The sequence below is a fragment of the Camelus ferus genome, chromosome 5 (assembly GCF_009834535.1).
Source record: "Camelus ferus isolate YT-003-E chromosome 5, BCGSAC_Cfer_1.0, whole genome shotgun sequence".
In the NCBI taxonomy this organism is placed as follows: Eukaryota; Metazoa; Chordata; class Mammalia; order Artiodactyla; family Camelidae; genus Camelus; species Camelus ferus.
The window spans coordinates 10,656,317-10,678,315 of NC_045700.1; the positions used below are offsets into that span (position 1 = coordinate 10,656,317).

Below are 21,999 nucleotides of genomic sequence, written 5' to 3' on the forward strand. Positions count from 1 at the left end.
TGGGAGTGAGCAGACCCCTCCCCGCATCTGCTGCCCTTCTCCAGTGGGCCTGCTGGATTTCCCTGTGACTCATTTGAGGTTCTTCCATCTGTCACATGCTCTGTTGCTATGATGTGCAGGTTCTTGTAGGTGTGTCTCCACTCAGTCAGGTTTTAGGGTTTGTGGGGTCTGTATCATCTAGTTTGTCATTGTGATTGCCCCTGGGTTTTCAGTTTTGCAATCTGAGCTGCTCATGTATCTTTATGAAGGATTAGGAGAAATTAAACCATCAAGATTGCTGCCTTTCCAGAAGCCCCATGAATATTTTTATAGCATTTATTGTTCACCTATAAGAATTTTTCTGAGTTATATTGAGGGAGAAATTATAGGTTCTTAGGGCAAATATTTGATATTACAATGATAACTGTAAATTGTTTTCTGAAGTTGTTATATCAATTTCTGCTGTCATTGTCGGAATAAAAAGTCCCCATTAACCCACATGCTTGCCAACACTTGGCACCGTCAGACTTCTGAACTTTCCACATCTGCTGGAGGGAAATGGTTTGCTCTTTGTCGTCTTCATTTCCATTTTCCTGAATCCTAATGCGGTCAGACATGTTTCCATATGTTTATTTCTCCCTATTTATCCTTTTCTGTGAATTGCCTGTTCATATCTTTTGTCCAGTTTTCTTTTGTGTTGTCATTTTCAAAAATTGATTTTAGTTCTTACAAAATGTATTTTCTGTTTTTATTTCACATTATTTATGCTGCCTTTTGATAAACCAGAGTTCTTGGTATTTTTATTTGGGTAAAATCCATATAACATAAAATTTACCATTTTAACATGTACAATTTAAAATTTGCCTCTCCATTTTTTTTTTCTGGAACTCTAGTTTTTTGTGTATTAGATTTTTAATTTTAGACTTTTAAATTTTAAACTTTCTTTTAACCTCTCTTTTATATTTTTAAATCCATTTGTCTCTTTTTCGCCATCTGGGTAATTTCTTCAGCTCCATTTTAGAATTTATTGATTTTCTATTGTGTTAGGTTTGTTTCCAATACTTTTTCATTTCTGAAGGTTCTGTTTTTCATCATGCCTGGCCCTTTCATAGTGTCTCATTGCTTACTTATTTTCATGACTCTACTTTTTAATTCTTTAGATATTTAGTATTTCATTATTCTATTTTGATAATTCTATTCCTTGGAGTTGTGTTTCTGCTGATTCTTACCTGTGGTTTGTTGATCTTAGATATTGAGTTCTTATTTGGTTGATATGAACTGAAGTTGCTTTTCTCCAGAAAGAATTCAAATTTGCTTCTGCCAGCAGCCAAGGAGAGCATTGTTTAGTTTATTTATTTGTGTGTGCATGTGTGTTCCCATTTATTTTCTGCCCTGGTGATATCTCTTACCTCCTGAGAGTTCAGCAGTGCATTAAAAAGTATGTTTTTTTGTCCAGGAACTAGTTTCTTTATAGCAGGAAGACTCTTCAGGAAGTTAAAACTCTAATGAATTCTCTGGTTGGGGAAAAGTTTGAACTGTTAGGTAAAATTAGATTTACAAAAGTAGGTTCTGCATATGATGGAAATTATAGAAATAAGTTGGGTTTCTGATCCAATAAATGAAATCAACACTTAGTAAACAAGGGGTTGATTATTCACTTTATGGGAGGATTGGCAGGGGAAGCTTTTTGGTTGCTAAGTGCATCAAAGGTTCCATTTGTGACTGTTCATTTCAGAACAGAGAAAACAAAAATGAAGCCAAAGCATTTTGAGTAACTATTGGAGATCAAACTGAACTAAGATAAACTATCTGGAAGGACAAAGAGTAGAAAAACAAACCTCCAAGCACAAGACTTTTTTTTTTCCTGTTGAAAATTATGTGCAGTGAATTTGTTCTCCAGCTATGTTTCTCACTTTGGAAAACTCTTTTCATGTGCTCAAAATGGCAAGGCCATCTTTTGGTTATTGTTCCCAAGAAATGGGTTTTTAGCCACTAGACTGCTTTCTGCACATGATTTTTTAATTTCCCAGTACAGTTAGACAATTCTGGTTACTTCAGTAGAAAAGCTGGACTGCATGGCAGGTGGGTGTCCTGTCTTCTGGATGGACCCAGGGCTGCCGTGGGGGTCCACCCGGGGGCATCTTACACGGAGCACACAGAATGCAAGGCTGTGGCTCTGGTGCAGTGTTTTCGCCCTCTGCCTTTAAGAGAACAGGGGTTGCAGCCACTGCAGCAGTGTACAGAGGCATATCTCGTCAGGGCAGCCAGGGGACCAGAGTCCAGAGGAAGCTTAAGGGGCAGAGATGCACTGGTTTGTGGGCCATAGACTGTCTAGCAGAGCCGAGACAAAGGAAGCCATCGAAGCCCTTGTTACTCAGTGTCTGAGGATCAGCCCTGTGTGTCACCTGGGAACTTATTAAAAGCACAGCCTCCAGCCGCATCCCAGACCCCTGAATCCAAACCTGTGTTTGAACAAGATCCGTATGCACCTTGTAGTTTGAGAAGCGCTGCTGCTCGGACCCACATTCCGGTTCCAGCCTTCAGACCACAGTGCAGACACCGCTCCCTCCAGGAAGCCTTCCCTCCCGCCACTGGCTTTGGGTCCTCCTTTCCCATACCCTTGCCCTTTGTCACCCGGGCCCCGTCCATGTCTGTACTGGGCTGTTGCTGAGGATCTGTAGGTCCCTTCCTCAGGTGAGCCCCAGCCCAGATCGTCCTGCGCTCGCCTTGCACGTGGCCTGACTCAGAGCAGACTCCAGTCGGAAGGCTGCCCGGGCCAACGATCGTGTGAACGAACGCGCAGGCGATCAATGTGACAGAACTAAAAGCCTGAAATTCGCGGAAGGTTATCTGTTTATTTTCGCTGCTGCTTAGTCAAGCTCTACAAGGTAAAAACAAAATGCACAGACTGTTTTAATGGCATAGATTTTAAACATTCAACCTCCGTCCACGGCATTTAGGGTTTCCAGAGCACTTTGGTTCAGGCACTTTTGTACCCAGAGGCACATGGGATTCCCCAGGCTGTAAGGGAGTGACTTGCTCTCATGGGGGTGCTGTTGCCGGCTGCCGGATGAGGTAGGGAAAAGCAGCTGCAGACACCAGGTCAAGGCCAAACACATAGCCCTCCCTGCCTTTCAGGAGCTGATGGTCCAGTCAGTCGGTGGCCAAGTCCTCTGCTGGTACCTGTTCCCTCCTGAGGGGCACCTGCAGCAGGAGGTGGGTGGAGAAGGGCAGGGAGCACACTGGACTTTGCTCGGGGTCAGCATCTTTGGCATAAGGGAGCTTCCCAGGCGTGGGGAGGGCCAGAGAAGAAAGGCAGCTGGTACCGACCCGGGTTGACGATCCTTGGTGGGTCCCCGCTGCCCACGTTCTCCCTGCTTCCTATCAGCAGGGAAGGGATGGGCCCTCGTTTTGTCAAGCAAATGCTGCCATCTCTGTTGCTGCTGCCTCCTCTCCAGCGAGCCTCTCTGGGGGCCACGGCTGCTGCTCCACCAGGGCCCACCTGGGAGAGAAGCTCGTGCCACTCAGTCTTGGAGCCGCAGATGGAAAACATCTGCAGGAAGCCGGCAGCCTCGCCTGTAATGCCTTCCCTACATCCATCTCGGGCCTAATGAGATGTGCTTACTCTTGGCTTTTTTTTTTTCCTTTTTGCTAAAGGACCCTAATGCGCTCCTCAGACATGAGCTCATGCAGCCTCCGTGGGGAGGCAGGGGCAGCCTCTTCCGCAGCACTATTGGCTCAGCTTTTGCTGGCTGACTCTTTATTCCACCCTAAGATGCCCTCTGGCCCAGGCAACCTACGAATATAAGCGTGACCAACACTGCCCCTCGGGGTGCGTCTCACTGATGTCTTTTGTCAAGATTGCACCCCGCTATGTGTTCAAACACATCATCCTGGTTCTGCCAGGGGTTTAGAGGCTCAGCTGAGAATCACCGTCTCTCCACAGGGGAAATAAAAACAGTTTCAGTACGAATCAGTGAGGGGTGGCCTGTGATTCAAGGACACAAGTCCTGTGGCCTCTTAGTCCTTTGGAGCAGCAGTGTTTCCAGTTTGCAGCTTTGGCGGAAAAGACCCTCCCAGCTATTCTGAAACAACGATTCATTAGTAGAAACTTGGAGCCAGTGTGATTTTCAGGGTGCTCAGAAGGCAGGTTCTCTGCCTGGTGGCAGCAGAAGACATCAAAAGAGGTCCCTAGTGTCCTGCAGGACCAGTACCATGAGGATAATCGGCCCCCCAGCCCCCCGGGCAGGTCCAGAGAGAGACGGGCTGTCATGCTGAGGGCTCTCTGCCTTGCTTTCCCCTCCCCCTTGAACCGACTTTTAAAGGGTCTGCTCCCGGCCTTCCTGGGAGACATTCAAACTAATGATTTAAAAGGTGAGAAGGCACAGTGGTTTAAAGAACGGTCATCACCAACTTAAAGGAGGGAAAGAAATTACACTTGTTCTCAAGACAGGGTTCATTAGTGGCTTTGGCAAGGAGGTGACTTCACACTCCCACAGGATGATCAGTTCGCAGCTGCCATGGTGACTTCTTTCAGGAAAAAAAAAATCTCCCCAGCACAGGGAGGATTAGTGGGGGCAGCCTCAGCTCCAACCCCTCCCCTGGCAAAGGGTGGACCTTCATGGGGCTCCCCGGGCACAGACACAGGCTCACCCCCACTGCCCTCAATCCCTGCCGGCCTCCGGCTACAGCCCCTGCTCACTGGGGACTGTGCCTCCAAATTGGGCTGCGGGCAGAGCTCCTGCCTGCCCTGTCACCTCAGAGCCCCAGCTCTGCAAAAGCCTTGGGAAAGCAGCAAAAAGAGGGTGGAGGCGGGGGCACAAATGGATCAAATCCACCGAAGTACAAGCCTCTCGCTGCCTTTTCTGTGCAAACAAGCCTGTGCCTCTCTGCCAAGGTCACAACAGTGGGAGCTGCCGTTCTCCTAACATCTGGCACTTGCTTTTCAATCTGCAAGTTGAAGTCTCAGGGACTCAGCTGTTTAGCTAAGGAAGTATAATTGCAAATCCTGTTACATATATGAAATCGATATGGACATATACATCACACACACGAGTGCCTCATTCTAAAGATTACCGCATACGTCCCAGGAAGTCAGACCTGAAACCACCAATCGGTGTGTAATCCCGCTGTCCTGCGTGATCACGATGAGGTGTCCTGACAGGCCCTGGGCACCCTCCTGCCTCTGTCTGGTTTCCGGAGCCGGGTGCAGGCACCTCACACGTGGCTCGTCTTCTGGGCCAGGGCGTGGTCCACGGGCCGCGTGAAATTGATGGCGCCATCCTTCTCCCAGCCTTTCCGGATCTTGGTGAGTCTGCGGCTGAAGCAGGGCAGGAGGAACAGGCCTTTGGCCAGGATGACGACACAGGGCACCAGCAGCGTGAGTGTGAAGGTCGGGGGCAGGTAGAACTTGTAGCGGCTCTCCTCGAAGGCGCGGGTCCAGCCGTAGGTGAGCGTGTGCAGGGTGCTTAGCACCAGGCCCACAAAGCCCAGAGTGGACTGTGGGGGAAAAGGAAAGCGGGAATGAGGCCAAGGTGAGGACGGACACTGTGACCCCACCAATAGCTCGTGGGCTTGCCTGGCGGAGGGGCCAGAAGGAGGGCGGCTTTAGTAGGGTCCCCGGTTCAAAGCCCAGCCCTGTCATGTGTTCTCCGCATGATCTTATTACTACTTAAATTCTCTGAGCCTCAGTCTCTCGAACGGAAAATCAGGAATAATGTTCATACTCTGAAGTGTCGAAGGATTGATTGGTTCATGAGGATTTGATAAAATAACAACGCTTTCCCCAAACTGTATTATTCATGCCTCTGGTGGCTGCCAGAGGACTTAAGATTGAATTAAATTGCAAGACATTTAAAAACAAGTTCCTAGTTTTGTGCATATTTTAATGTATATTAGAGTACTAAATGTCTGCTAACATAGCAAAATAATAATTTCACAGATAATATTTGGCCTAAGATAAGGCCAGATAAAAAGTGAATTGGAAGTTAAGTTGATTTAAAGATAAACACAAAGGGAAATTGACCAAGATAGCGGAGTAGAAAGACCCTGAGTTCACCTCTTGTGAGCACAGCAAAATCACAACTATTTGCAGAATTACCATTGATATATATATACACACATATACATACATACACATATATACATATATATATATATGTGGAAGATTAGAACTTACCAGAAAAGTTCTTCCATAACTAAAGACATACAGAAGGAACCACAACAAGACAGGTAGGTGAGGTAGGCTTGCAATGTAATCAGTCCTATACCCCTGGGTGGGTGACCCACAACCTGGAGAATAATTACACTGCAGAGGTTCTCCCACAACAGTGGGTTCTGAGACTGACATCAGGCTCCCCCGCCTGGGTTCCTGCACTGGGAAGATGAGCTCCCAGACCACTTAGCTTTGAAGGCCAGCAGGGTTTAATTTTGGGAGTCTCATCGGACTGGGGGAAATAGAAACTTCTCTTTAAAGGGCACACACAAACTCTCACCTGCTCTGGACCCAGGGAAAAAGCAGTAATTTGATAGCAGCCTGGGCTGGAACTACCTGCTGGTCTTGGCGAGTCTCTTGACGAGTCTCCAGGAGAAGGGGTGGGGGTGGGCAGTGTGGCTCACCCTGGGCACAGACACTGGTGGCAGCCATGCTTGTGAGTTTTGTCTACCACGTGGACACCAGTGCAGGCAGGTGCCACTGTGGGATCCTCCCTCTGGCTCATTAGAACCAAGACCTGGACCCACCCAAGAGCCTGTAGGTGCCGGTGCTGAGACACCTCAGGCCATGTAACTAACTGGGCTGGGACACAGACCCACCCATCAGCAGATGGGCTGGATAAATACTTCCTGAGCCCACAGTGGCCTCTCAACACGCCTCTAGACATGGCCCCGCCCACCAGAGGGCCAGGACCCAGCTCCACCCACCAGTGGGCAGGCATGAGCTCTGCCTTCCAGGAAGCCTGCTGTAACCTCCGGATCAGCCTTAGCTACCAGGAGGCCGACATCAGATGCGAGAAAATTATGATCCCACAGAAGGTCAGATCCTACCGTGGGACCAGCGGGGCCCTGACTGGCCCACTAGCAGGCCAACACACGCTTTGGGACCCCTCAGACCCCGTACACAATTGTGTCAGGAACCGTTTTTCGTCCCTACCCTGCCAAGTGATCTGACACCAGCTCTGGGAATCCCAGGCCCTGCGGCCAGATTCCAGGACCCGGCTCTGCCGGCTAGTATCTAGCAGTAGCCTCAGGACTTAGCTTCACCCACCAGTGGGTGGGCAACAGCCCTGGAGTCTTCTGGACCCTGACCCCACGCATTAGTGAGCCAGCACTAGCCCTGGGGCCCCCTGGGGTTCTGCAGTCAACCACCTCGTGACCAGGCCCCGCCAACCAGCAGCTGGCAGCCTCTGCACAAGGCAAGGCCTGGCAACTAACCAGACTAGGGGCCAACACATCCAAGCCTACCAGACTGCCCATGTAGTCGTCCTGCAACAACGAAGGGACCACACAACTGTCACAGGAGGATTCCCTAGAGCATATAGCTTAGTTGACAAGAGGGGAGTCTGCTCCTGGAACACAGAGGATGTCTCCTACAGAAGGCCACTTCTCCAAGGCCAGGAAATGTAACTAAGCTACAGATATATCAAAATACAAACAGCAACATAGACAACATGAGGGCAACATGTTCCAGACGAAGGAACAAGATAAAACCCCAGAAGAACTAAGTGAAGTAGAGACACGCAATCTACCTGAGAAAAAGTTCAGGGTCATGATTGTAAAAGATGATCAAAGAACTCAGGAGGAGAATGGATGCACAGAGCAAGAAGCTGGAAGTTTTTTTTCTCTGTTTTGTGAGGGGGATGTAATTAGGCTTATTTATTTATTTTATATTTGGAGGAGGTACTGGGGATTGAACCCAAGACCTCGTGCATGCTAAGCATGCATTCTACCACTTGAGCTATATGCTCCCTACCCTTCACTCAGATTTAATGGAGAGATCAAAAGCTTTACAGACAAGGAAGAGCTAAGAGTTCAGCACCACAAAACCAGCTTTACAACAAAATTTAAAGGAACTTCTCTAGGTGAAAAAGAAAAAGAAAATTACCAAATGAAAAAACACATCAGTAAAGGCAAACATACAATAAAGGTAGGAAATCATCCAGGCATAAAACTAGTAGGATGGTTAAAAGACAAAAGTGGTAAAATCATCTATATCCACAATAAGCTGACAAGGGATATAAAAAAACAATTAGATATAAACTATGGTATCAAAAACAATCATCACGAGGGAAGGAGAGTACAAATGCAGGGTTTTAAAAATGCACTGAAATTAGAAGATCAACAACTTAACACAATCATGTATATGCCCAAGGCAATCTACAGATTCAGTGCAATCCCTACCAAAATCCCAACGGCATTTTTCACAGAACTAGAACAAATAATTTTAAAATATGTATGGAAACACAGAATACCCTGAATAGCCAAAACAATCTTGAGAAAGAAGAACAGAGCTGGAGGAATCATGCTTCCTGGACTCAGACAATACTACAAAGCTACAATAATCAAAACAGTATGTTACTGGCATAAAAAACAGACAAATTGATCAATGGAACAGAATAGAGAGCCCAGAAATAAACCCACTCACTTATGGTCAATTAATCTATGACAAAGGAGGCAAGAATATACAATGGAGAAAAGACAGTCTCTTCAATAAGTGGTCCTGGGAGAACTGGACAGCTCCCTGTAAAAGACTGAAATTAGAATATTCTCTAACACCATATACAAAAATAAACTCAAAATGGATTAAAGACTTAAATGTAAGACCAGAAACCATAAAACTCCTAGAGAAAACCTTAGGCAGAACACTCTTTGATATCAGATGTAGCAATATATTTTTGGATCTGTCTCCTAAAGCAAAAGCAATAAAAGCAAAAATAAACAAGTGGGACCAAATTAAATTTGAGAGCTTTCACACAGCAAAGGAAACCACTGACAAAATGAAAAGACAATCTATGGAATGGGGGAAAATTATTCCCAAATGATATGACCAATGTGGGGTTAATATCCAAAATATATAAGCAGCTCATACAACTCAACATCAAAGAAAAACCCACTTAAAAAGGGGGCAGACCTGAATAGACATTTTTATTTCCAAAGAGGACATGCAGATGGCCAAAAAAGCACATGAAAAGATGCTCAACATCGCTAATCAACAGGGAAATGCAAATCAAAACAAAGAGATCTCACCTTACACCTGTCAGAATGGCTATCATCAAAACGAACAGAAATAACAAATCTTGGTGGCGATGTTGAGAAAAGGGAACCATTGTGCACTATTGGTGGGGAAGTAAATTTGTGCAGCCACTGTGGAAAACAGTATGGAGGTTTCTCAAAAAATAAAAATAGAACTACAATCCAGCGATTCAACTCCTGGATATATATCTGAAAGAAACAAAAGCACTAATTCAAAAAGATACATGCACCCTAATGTTCATGCAGCATTATTTACAATTGCCAAGATATGAAAGCAACCTACGTGTCCATCAACAGATGAATGGATAAAGAATTAAGAAGATGTAGTATACACACACACACACACACACACACACACACACACACACAATGGAATACTACTCAGCCATAAAAAGAATAAAATTTTGCCATCTGCAACAACATGGATGGACTTAGAAGATATTATGTTAAGTGAAATAATTCAGACAGAGAAAGACAAATACTCTATGATGTCGCTCATATGTGGAATCTAAAAAATACAACAAACTAGTAAATAGAATAAAAAAAGAAAGAGACAGATACAGAGAACAAATTACTGGTTACCAGTGAGGAGACGGAAGAGGGAAAGGGGCAGTTTGGGGTAGGGGATTAAGAGGTACAAAGTATTATGTATAAAATAAGCTACAAAAATATATTGCATAACAGGGAATAGAGCCAACAATCTGTAGTAACTATAAATAGAGAAGAACTAAAAATTGTGACTCATTATATTGTATACCTGTAACTTACATAAGTATAGTTGTACATCAACTATACGACAATTAAAAAAAAAGATAAACAAAAGGAAAAAATTTACTTGGCACGTGGATTGGCACCAGTAGTGAAGGTGGCTCCCAGGAGCCTGCAGGCTGGGTGTCCTGACAGTGTACACAGAGCCCACGACACCACCTAGATGCTCTGTGGGCGCTGGTCCCTCACCTCCTGCCTGTGCTCTGAGCTATGAACACCCCAGGTCCAAACTCCACCAGGACTCCTCTCCTGAGTGGAAGGAGATGGGTGACACTGAGGAGATCAAGGCCATCCTGAATCCGAATGGAAACAGCCCAGGCCATCTTACAGCAGAGCATCCAACCTCTTGAACACGTGTGGGCTCTGGGGGGGTCACCTGCAGCCACAAGCAGCTCCTCATCACCCCAAGGGCTACGCCGACATGATTCTCTGTGGGAACCGTGACGTGAAGATAGCCAGGATGTGCTGATCTATAACTCTAGCCTCTGCAAATCTTTTGCGTAGAAGGTTTCTTGTGGACTACGAACGAGGCCTTCCAGATTCACCTGTTGGTGTTGGTCTCGACTGACACTGGGACCCTCAGCAAGTCATTTAATTAGCCTCAGGGAGAAGGAAGTGATTTCAAAAGCCAAAGTCAGAACTGCAGGAAAAGCTCTGTATATGTGCAGTATGCTGCAGCCCTCAGACCAGGCAAGCAATGATGGAGAGTGGGGTACCCAGGGTTAGAACTTTGGGGATGGAGATGGGGAGGAGGGCCATGGGGGATTGAATTCTGTAAGCACCCAGGAGCCACTGAGAGATTAGGGGCAGGAGACACCTGTGTCTGTTTTTTAAAATTAATTAATTAGTTTATTTATTTTAATTGAAGCATAGTCAGTTTACAACGTTGCGTCAGCTTCTGGTGTACAGCATAATGTGTCGGTCATTCAAATACATACACATATTCATTTTCATATGCTTTTTCATTATAGGTTACTACCAAATATTGAATATAGTTCCCTGTGCTCTACAGAAGAAACTTGCTGTTTATCTATTTTATATGTAGTAGTTAGTATCTGCAAATCTCCAACTCCATTCCTCCTTTCCCACCCTTTTTCCCCCTTGGTAACCGTAAGTTTGTTTTCTGTATCTGTGAGTCTGTTTCTGTTTTGTAAATAAGTTCATTTGTCTGTTTTTTTTAGATTCCACATATAAGTGACATCATGCAGTATTTTTCTTTCTCTTTCTGGCTGACTTTTCTCAGAATTAATGATCTTCAGAGACCCGTGTTCATTACACAGGAATGAAGACAGCAATGACCCATCACGCAACGAACACACATGCATGTTCTCCAAGGAGACACTGCAAGGGTTTAAGTGAAGTGTGGCAGCATGGTGATACCTCAGCGTGCTCTCTACAGGCTGGCTTTGAGCTTTCCACAGAGAAGCTGTAATTGGGCCTCCTGGATTTCCCTCCAGCCCGGCTGGTCAGCATCGATCCAGGGGCTCGGCTGAGAGATGCTGTCTTGTCTGCCCTCCCCTCAGACACGGCTCTGAATCTGTTCCCTGCCCTATTCCCGCTCCTCCGGAGCCTTGGGGACGCTCTCCTTCCATCCCCTCCAGTATGAACACCAGGTGAACCTCAGCAAGTGGAGGCAACACGGTTCAGAAGAATTGCTTGCAGTGTTTTTAGTGAAAAATAAAATAAACATTTTCTAATTGCTATGCACTGTAAGTTCATAGACAGGTTCGCAAGCACATTTTTGACCCTAAATAAAATATTAGCTGCCCAAAGATTCCCAGTCTCTAGCCCTCCTGGCCACCTCTGGTTCTTTTTTGGCTTTGTGACCACTTCAAGGGTCTTTTTTATCACATCCTTAACAACTTCCGGGCTCAGCACAGCCTGCTGGGTTGACTCTATGCTCCGGCCCACAGTTCCCTCCTATGTCATATGAAAATGGTCAGCCCCCCAAGGGAAGCCTCCTTGACTGTGAGTCACATGTAACCTAGTCCTTGTCACTTCCAGACATGTCTATCAAGAATTCCAAATCTCTCAGCAACTTCCGAACACTGACCCTTTCTAAGTTCTGATCTGTTGATTTGGAAGACTGGGGATAAATAAGTCCCCAGCATTGAGAAAATATTTGGGATTAATACCCAGAATACCTAGAGAACTCCTAAACTCAACAACAACAAAAACAGACAACCCAATTCAAAAAGAGGCAAAAGGCTTAGAGAGAAAGTTCTCTAAAGAGGGTATCAGGCTGACATGCTCACAGAGCGATGCTCAACATCACTAATCATTAGGGAAAAGCAAATCAAAACCACAGCGAGATACCGCTTCATACCCATTAGGACGGCTACCACTAAAAAAACGGAAGAAACCAGAAAACAAGTGTTGGTGATGATGTGGAGAAACTGGAACCCATGTCCACGTCTAGTGGGAATATAAGAGGGTGCAGCTACTATGGAAAATGGTATAGAGGTTCCTCAGTGAATTAAAAATACAATTACCACGTGTACCAGCAATCCCACTTCCGGTATATTCCCCAAATAACAGAAAGTAGTAGCTTGAAGAGTTATTTATACACCCATGTTCACAGCAGCATTATTCACAAAAGCTAAAATGTGGGAGCAACCCAAGTGTCCACCGACAGATGAATGGATGAGCAAAATGCAGTATTTCTGCATAAGCTTTGAACAAGACAATTCCGTCATGTGCTACACCATGGATGACCCTTGAGGACATCATGCTAAGTGAACTAGGCCAGTTACAAATAATTCCACTTACGGTGCCTGTATGGGGTAATAAAAATCACAGAGCCAGAAAGGAGAATGGTAATGGTCAGAGGCTGGTGGGGAAGAGGTGTGTGGGAAGTGACTGTTTAACGGGGACAGAGTTTCAGTTTTGCAAGATGATAGAAGTTCTGTGCATGGATGGTGGTGATGGTTGCACTGCACTGTGAATGTACTTACTACTGCTGAACTGAACACTTAAAAGTGGTTAAGGTGATACATTTTGTGTTATGCTATTTTACCACAATAAAAAAATAAAAAGGAGGAGGAAAGGTCCCCAACACTGATCATCAGGAATAAATCTTTTCTAAAAAGTATTTCATTTATTTATTTTGTTTTGGGGGGAGGTAATCATGTTTACTTATTTATTTTAATGGAGGTGCTGGGGATTGAACCCAGGACCTCGTGCATGCTAAGCATGCGCTCTACCACTGAGCTATTCCCTGCCTACTAGGACTAAATTGTGAACTGGTCTGACAACCACCCTGACGGTGGTCCCCCACCAAGCCCCAGACCGTTGCTCCCCTTCCTCGGGTGGATTTATTGGGCTTTGCAGAGACGGCTAGGATGTGCCTTTTATCTCTGAGAGTCTAGCAGTCGGAGACTGGTTTTCAAGTCTGACTACATGGTAAAGTCACCTGGGGAGCTTGGGGAAAATCTTAATGGCCAAGCCTGAGTCCCAGAAATGCAAATGAAATTGGCTTGGGGTGGGGCTTAGGCATTGGCAGTTTTATAAGCTCAGTGATGAAGCTGTCGTGCAGGCAGGACTAGGTACCACTAATGTGAGACTCTCATCCCCCAAGCCCTTCCAGCTTCAGGTTGAGAAGCCTCCCTGGGCCCCCTGCCCAGCCTATCTGATTGGGGTGGACCTGGTCCTTTCTGTTTCTTCCACAAAGACCCACGGACAGCCTGGAGGGGCCCACACTGGGCATCGTGAAGCTTTTCCAGATGCTGCAGCTGTGAGAACCCACCAGGCCCCGGAGCCGAGTCTGGTGGCCCCAGTGAGGCCTTAGCACACCACTCAGTGACATGCCCTGGAGCTCTAGGGTTTGACCCATGTGGGCCACTGTCCCCAGCCCCTAATTTGGAGAGTGATGGGTTTTGTGCTGGGCATGCGGGACAGGTACTGGGAGAGTATGAAGATGCTGCTCCCGTTCATACATCCTCATCCCTTTGCCATCCAGACTCCCATGGTGACGGATGGCAGGAAGCTCCAGCCTGAGGCTAATGGTTCACAGAGGGGGCTGACAGCCAAAGACCGGCCAGTAACAAAGGGCCTTTTGACTTTCCAATCCCAATGGGAAGCCTCGATGATTCCAGTAAGTTTGTTTTCCTAAAACTCTCTCTCCTTGGGAACAATTTAAAAATCCCAGCACAGCCAAGGGAAGCCAAAAGAAAGGGAGGCATTGTCACGGGGTGATGAATAACCCCCGCAACAAACTAAGGCCATTTTTATTACATGTAAGCTTGTTAGCAAAGGAGAAACAGCCAGGTTGCTGGTGGCTTCTGCTCGTGCTCAATTACTGTGGCGCGAAGGGGCTGGGGACAACTGCTCACAAAGCTGGGGTCAGAGCGGGGCCCTGTCGTTATTTCGAGAAGGTGCCTGGAGGCGGCAGGGTCACAGGAAGCGCCTCTAACTACGGGGCAGAACTGAGGTGCTCAGAGCCGAACTCGCCTTTGTCTGCCTAGGTGAGCTGCACAGACCTGGGTATTTTGCAGTCTAACAATGTTTAATTGGCTGAATTACGGGCAGTTAGCACAGCCCAGAACAAACCAAAACAACAGTAACAAAAACACCCAGACAACCAAAGGCCAACATTCACAACTTGGAAAACAGCCTCAGGAACGAACGGATAAACATGAGCACAAGTCACCTCTGCGGAATCAACACGCTGTTTTGATGGCTTTTAGCTCGATAAAATCATTGCAGAGGAAGGGTACAGCGCAGTGCTAGAGCACGTCCTTAGCATGCACAAGGTCCTGGGTTCAATCCCCTGTACCTCCACTAAAAAATAAAATTAAATTAAAAAATTAATTAAAAAATACATAAAGAAACCTAATTACCTCCCCTTACCAAAAACAAAAATAAATCATTAGAGACCCAGAGGTCAGGCCAGGCCCACTGAGAGCCCCGGTGTCTCCATGGCCAGTTTCTAAGCCCTAGAAGGGAGGGAAATGGGTCCGGGTAGCTTCTCACCAAAAGGCAGCGCTCACCTTACGGGAGAAGGTTGCAGCTCAGCTCAAAAAGCGTATAGTCACTGTTGGGTGCGTGTATCCTGTCCTATATGATGTGTCCTTGATGCACATCCTCCCGATGACCACAGGAGGTGGACACGGACACAAGTCAGGGCACAGAGGCTCTGAGTGGCAAACGGACTATCGTGAGTGGTGGTCTTGGGACTGAAACTCAGGTCTGCTGGCTCCACAGCCTGCGTCCCCTACCCCAGAGTTTGTCACACACCACAGCACGTGCACCCGTCACCCAAGTTATTTACAGAAACAGACTCCAGGGCTACCCCCTAGCATCTGAGTCCATAAGTCAGAGGAGAGCCTGGGTATCTGCATTTCTGCAAGATTGCTCTGTGGCTGCAGACTTTCCGATGGTGGATCCTGGTAAGAATCACAGTTTTGTTTTGTTTTGTTTTGTTTTGCAGGGAGGAGGTAATTAGGTTGGTTGGTTTGTTTATTTATTTTGATGGAGGTACGGGGGATTGAACCCAGGACCTCGTGCATACGAAGCATGTGCTCTACCACCTGAGCTACACCCTCCCCAAGAATCACAGTTTTCGTGACTGCCCAGTAGCCAGCCAGGTAGACCCACATATGCACAGACGGCCACTGAGTCAACACAACTGAAAAATGTCTGTAAAGCCCTCTGACATTCAGGGGGATATTCTACTCCATTTCATTTTTAAAAAGCTCTCTGTGACCCATGAAACTGATTTCATGGCCCACTAACTAATGCCAATTGCAGTTTGCAAACACTGCCCAGGATCATTCTGAGGCTCTGGGGTAGAGCCTGTGGCCTCTCTCTTGCTGCCTCCTACCCAGCTCAGAGACGGGTGGTTGGTAGCTTAGTCAGGGGTCAGGGAAAGGTGGCCACATGCCCTAAGAACAACAGCAAATTGCTTTGTATTTTTCTTTGACGTGTAATCTCGTACAGTGGCTCACCACACCTCTATAGGGCATCCGCTCCATTTTACAGGAGTGTAAAGGGAGGCTCGGGGCGTGCGGGGAGGCACACGTGTTCTGCCCACGGTTGCAGAGCTGGGGTGTGGGGAGGCAGAGCTGGAACCGGGCTCCGGGGCTCTGACAGTTCTCCTCTGCAGCAGCAGCACTCTCGGGAGAGAAAGCATTTGTTTTTGTGGACAGAATGCAGGTATTTGATTTCCATGAGTAAAACCCTGCCTCTCTCCCTATCTCTCAGTCTTCCACCTCCTCCTTCCTCTCGCAGTGGCAGAAGGACTTTCCTATTTGTATTTCAACTCTTCTGTATGTAAAAGAGAGAGGCTGCTGAGGTCCCAGTCAGCTTTTGCTAACAAAATCAAATCCCCTGGCTTTCTCCGGCAGCTGGAGCCAGGGCTCGTAATCTACGGCTGCTTAAGGGAACAACTTTCTGGAGAAGGGAGCAAACATGCAGTCTGTTTTAATTGTGGCTAAACCGTGCACCCCAGGATACTCCAGGAGGAACAGGAAAATCCCAGATTTGGGTGTGCGACCCTGAGGATTAGTGGCAGATACATCAAATTCTTTCTTCCCCCTCTCTTGCTGGCACGTGTCAGGTCTGAGCACTCCTCCAGAGACCTTTCGAGATGAGCCAAGCCAGGAAGATTCAGTAACAGACTTCAAAAAAAAAAAAAAAAACCCACAAACCAAAACCCACCACAATTCTGTTTTGTTCCAGGGTATGCACGTGGCCCCAATCAGGATTTGGCCCCAATTTGGATTATGTAAGAGCATCGCTCCATGGATGTCCCCCTTTGAATCCTGTCCTGCGTGCTCACTGCACCGGGAAGGTAGATGACAGATTTTGTTGACAGTGGGGGTGGATGTGATGGCTGTTCTCTGCCCTGATACAGTATTGACGGCAGGATCCAGTATTAGTCAGCACCCATCGTTGGAGGGGATGCGTTAATCTGCCAACACTTGGGGGCTGACCGCATGCTCTGTATGGAGAACAGCAGGAGATGCCAAAGAAATGTCAAAAATGTCCCTGTCCCAGTTGTCCTTCTAATTAAAACGTGGCTATGCCTGTCTTGTTCCGTTGCACCTCAGTCCTAGCACAATGCTGGGCGTGCAGTACACGCTCAGTAAACAGACTGAATAAATGCATAAAGCTTTGCCATGAGTAGCGTTTCCCCAAGTGGGTTCCGTGGCATGTCGACAGCTACGACCTGGGGGGGTGTGGGGGGAGGGAGGGAGGGCACTAACACACAAATAAATCTGCTTAACAAGGTTTGCTTGTTGTAGACATTATTTGACGTGTCAAAGTGCATTGTGACTCTCTCAGGGGGAAGCAGATCTTTCTCCAAATTTATTTGATGACACATGTCCTTTTTCATAGGAATGGTGGCCTTTGGGAAATGCTGTGAAACTGAGCTCCTGACGCTCACCTCCTGTCTGTCCTGCATAAATCGAGGGGTTAAAGGGAACAAAAGGGTTGAGATGAGGATGCTGGGTGGCTGGCTAGGCTCGCTCCCGGGCTCACCGACTCCCAGCCAGACCAGTGTTGTGTCCAGGGAGTGCACGTCATGGATTTGGTTTGGGAGGCCCAAGAAGTGTAGACACTGAGAATGTTGAGGCCAGGGTTCAGCGTTCTGCTGTCTATGTTTTTCACATGCCTGGATCCAGCTTCCCCAGATGTCATGAGGACGAGCCTGTCCCAGCAGATACGGCCGTGCACTCAAGTCTTGGGGAGGTCCAGGCGTCTGACTGAGTGGTCCCGCCGCACAGGTTATGAAAGCCCATGCAGGGGGCGGAGGGGAAGGTGCTTGCACACGAGGGGCCAGGACCACACCCCGAGGCTCCCCAGAAGCGGCAGAATGGCTTTACCTGAACAAAGCTGAACTCTCGCCAGTTGAGTGAGTTTGCAATAGAAGGTAGTGAGGTGACAGCCAGCAGGGACAGCGTGCCGAGGGCCAGCACTCCCAGGGACAGGTAGATCTCCATCCGCCAGACTTCCTCCTCTTTCCAGAGGTGACTCTTATTGGCCAAGACCTGACGTGGAGAGAAGGAGAACCGTGAATGCCATGGCATAAGTCGGTGCCCTGGGATGTGGGTGAGTGCAGGTGTGAGGATGGGAGAAACACGGTCACAACCAACATTTCCCCTCCTGTAATGTGTGCTTGGCTCTGTTCTGGGTGCTTTTCAAAGATATAGGCTCCCTCCCAACACCTTTCACAAAGCTGCCCAGAGCCAGCCAACCAGAAGGGTCACCGAAGCCAAGAGTAAGGAGCCAGAGAATTCAATGAGACATAAAGAACCTCCAGACATGACCATCTCACATGGTTTTCTGGTCCCAAAATCCCCAGGAGGAAGGAAGAGTCTTCTAGCTCAGAATCCCTCCAGCCAGACTGGTTCCTGCCTCCGCTGCCGACCTCCCCTCCCAGCTGGTCTCATCCTGGACCCTTGGTCCCCCAAGCTGCCCTTGTCCCTGGCTCCTCTTCCAGACATACACAGACACCAAACCCTTCAACATCTCCTAATTCAAAGGCCCCAGCACCCATCATTCCACCCAGTTCGCCATTTCTGTCTGAGGAATAGAGCTTCAGCTCAACCACTGCCAGGCAACAGAGGCTGACATCCGTCTACCGAGCAGACCTGTGAGCTCTTATGAAGCACCTACTGTGTGCCGTGCTGCAGAGAGCAAGGATACCTGCTCTTAACAGAGCTCTGGGATTTCCCACGAAGCTCCAGGGACACACCCATCGGGGAGCCCCTGTGAACCCAGAGACTTCCACTCCCTCCCTCCCCACTCCGATTGCCCTTGATCTGAGCCCCCTCCCAGCCTGGCCGACACTTGCTCGTATAGTGCACGCACGAGGAAGAGCTTTTATCGAGGTCCTTCTACTGGAACCATCATTGCCCAGCTAGACCAGGTAACAGGGTTCCTAGAAGTCAAGGTGTTCTCTGAGAAACACCAGGAAACACTGGCACTTCAATTCTACCAGCAGAACAAGGCACGGCATTTCCATTAGGAAATGTGACCACTCTGCTTTGCCAAACAGAATGACTCATACAGGTTTTTTGAGACACTATTTCAGCAGGAAAAAAAAAAAAATCACCCAAGTGCCATTACCAGATAGCAGATTCAAAATGAACCTAGTGAGCTGAGCAAAACTGGTTTGCAAGCTTCTGAGAGAAAGCTGAAAGAAACCGAGAAGATGCCATCCTTGGGCACTCTCCTGCAATTTGAGGAAAACAATGGCCTCTGTTCTATTTCAGGGCAGGCTGGCTCATGCTGGTATCTTTCAGCCACAGAAAGACCTTGAGTCCAGGGACCCAGGTTCTCACCCTGACCACGAGTTGTGTGAGACTCTGGGTCTCCCCTTCTCCACCGACAGAGCTGGAAGAGGTCATGTCTGAAATCCTAGGATTTTGCTTGCGGACGAAGCGACCGTCAGCATCAGTTGGGCGGGGCGGGGATTACTCCGCGGAGGGCAGGGAGGTCTGAGCGTGGCTGAGCCCAGAAGAGGCTCACACCTTCCGAGCATTCACAGCTGCTGCTCAGTAAGTCATCTCCTCCTTGCAAGTTGTTTGTTCTTCCAATATACTTCATTAGTCACTCCTTTCTGCATTTTGGTAAGACAAGGCATTTTAATGTCACAAGTCAGGGTTGAGATGATTACACACACGTACCACACTCGCTTGCAAAATGTCCTGTTTTTTTCCGCTGTTGTTTCCACTCTGCAGCAATGGTGGGAAGGGAAGGGGTGGGGTGAGGTGGGCAAGGGAGCAGTGGGTGGTGAAGAACCTGCATGAGCATCTGGAATCCTGGGGCAGCCTGGGGGAGTCTCACCCAACTGATTGAACTTTAGGGCTGTACTCAGGGCTCCCCCATGACCAGTGAACGGGTGTTGATTTAACAGCTCTCTACCCTCCTTGTGATCCTCCCGTGTTCAGAGCTAATCAAGCTGGCCTCCTTGAGCACAACAAGGATAGTGTTTGTCAACAAGAGAGGGACCGCTGGCATCCACGTGTAGGGTGTCCTCTCCCCGCAGGTTAGAGGCCGAAAGGGCCCAGGGGCAGGAGGCCCAGAAGCTGCCACACTAGCCCCTCTCCATGCCTCAAGGGCAGGTGGTGGGTGGGAAGAGGGTGAGGACCACTAGCCAAACCCAGAGAAGGGGGAGGCAGGATGTGGAAGGGGCAGCCTAGGTGGGTGGGGAGGATGGCTTCAGGGTCCCAAAGCCTGGATTCCAGTGCTGGCACTGCCGCTGGGGGGCGGTCATGAGACTCTGAGCAGTCCCTTCCTTGGCTAATAGCACCGCATTCTCACACACTGTGTTATGGCAGAGACCAGAAGGATGATGTGTGTGAAATGCGTTAAGTATGTGACTGACACACAGCAGGTGATCAGTATAATAAATGGCTGGTGCTATTGTTATTTTCTTTCTTTCTTTTTTAAATGGAGGTACTGGGAATTGAACCCAGGACCTTGTGCACGCTAAGCATGCGCTCTACCACTGACCTATACACCCCCGCCCCGTGCTGTTGTTCTTAACGGCAGCTGGGAGGTTAGACCAGTTCTTGCCCCAAGCTCTCCCTGTATTCCCTGGAAGAGATGCCTAGTATTGGCTTCACAGTCAGTCACTCAATGAACATGTGCTGGGAATCTGTGTGAGGAACCGTGGACTTTGAGGGGTGCAAGACCCAGGCATGGAACCCTGGGCTGGGCAGAGGACAGACGTGTAACAGACATGTAAACGAGTGATTACAAAGTGATGCATAAGAAAGATAATAGAAGTGTAGACAAAGTGCACCAGCTTACAGAGGTAGGGATGGGGAACGGGGGAGATAGGCTGGAGAGGCTTACCAGAGGTAGGGTTTTGAAGGAGGAATAGGAGTTTGTCAGAAAGCCAAGGTGTCCCAGGGTGGGGTGTCTAAGATGAGAGGAACGAGCTCTACCCGTTCAGAGGACAATCTGGGAATTGAGTGTCACATGTCACGGGAGCGGTGGGGAGATGAGGCTGGAGGCAGAGTGCAGCCACGTCGTGAAGGGTCTGTCGTTACCCCGAGGACAGTGGGAAGTCTCTGAATGCTTTTCCCCAGTGACACAGTTGTATGTGAGATTTAGATGGTTCTCGCAGACAGCCGAGACTCAATTTGTGGTGAGAGGGAGGAGAAAACAGTGTGGAGCTTAAATGTTTTCTTTGATCTTGATCTTTGATTTTGATCTTGAGATGCATTTCTAAGGCACCACGCAAGTCAACCGGAAAGCGCTCTACAAATATTAGTTACTGTCGGTAATAATCCTGTCAGTAAACATGGTCTCAGAGGTCTTCTCCAGCAGGGATACAGCTGTGCCTCCAAGTCTGCGGACTTAGGGGGTGGAAGGAAACCTTGGAGAGTATTCTGTGCCCAGGCTAACGGGGCCCTATCCCCCAGTGGGTGGGGAGTGCTCGCCTGCCTGGAGGCTCTGGAAGAGCAGCCTGAGGGCAGGCTGGGAAGGTCACAGGTCAGGCCCCGCTGTTAGGGGCCGAATACAGAACAGTCTCAGATACCCAGTCTCTGAGCTCGATGGCGTGGCTGACCTGTGGACCATCAGGCAACTCACCACTTCTGGGCTGCTCTGCTCTGCATTCACCCCTCCCTCCCTAACCATCCCCTGCCCTGACACACCCACAGCAGCCCCGGCTCTGCCCTCCAGAACTCTGCAGAACAAGTTTCAGCCCCTTTGCCTGAGAGGCCTTCACTGTCTCTGAGAGTGATCCCGACCCATGGGAGTGACAGTTGCCAGCAGCCCAAAGGGCTTTGGAACTCGGGGAAATTTACCTTGCATGTGCTCCTCTGTGCCCTGGTATTTGCATCAAGGCAAAATCTGGGTTAACATAGCACTAAGGGGCTCGGAGAATTTGGAAAATGGCAGTCAGAGAGTGGGTGGGGAAGGCAGGGACAGGGGTTTGCCTTGTTTCCTAGTGGGCAGGGGGCATTACCTTCTCTCCCACCCACTGCCTGAAACACCTGCCACCCAGATCTGCCACCCCCCTGGCAGCAAACCCTGTGCCAGCCC

General features: G+C 48.2%; 1 protein-coding gene and 1 non-coding gene across 5 annotated transcripts in view; both read right to left on the reverse strand.

Moving 5' to 3' along the window:
* Positions 1-2,814: 2,814 nt before the first annotated feature.
* Positions 2,815-21,999, reverse strand: part of STEAP3 (STEAP3 metalloreductase) — a 54,090-nt gene continuing 34,905 nt past the window's right edge. For all 4 annotated transcript variants that reach the window (XM_032479308.1, XM_032479309.1, XM_032479310.1 and 1 more), the window contains exons 4-5: positions 17,823-17,987; positions 2,815-5,478 (exon numbers count right to left, since the gene is read on the reverse strand). In XM_032479308.1, coding sequence (XP_032335199.1) covers positions 5,197-5,478; positions 17,823-17,987 — 447 coding nt within the window. In that variant the 3' untranslated portion in view covers positions 2,815-5,196. The remainder of the gene's footprint in view (positions 5,479-17,822; positions 17,988-21,999) is intronic.
* TRNAT-CGU lies at positions 15,467-15,539 on the reverse strand. Its single transcript has one exon. It is a non-coding gene; the product is annotated as a tRNA-Thr (tRNA).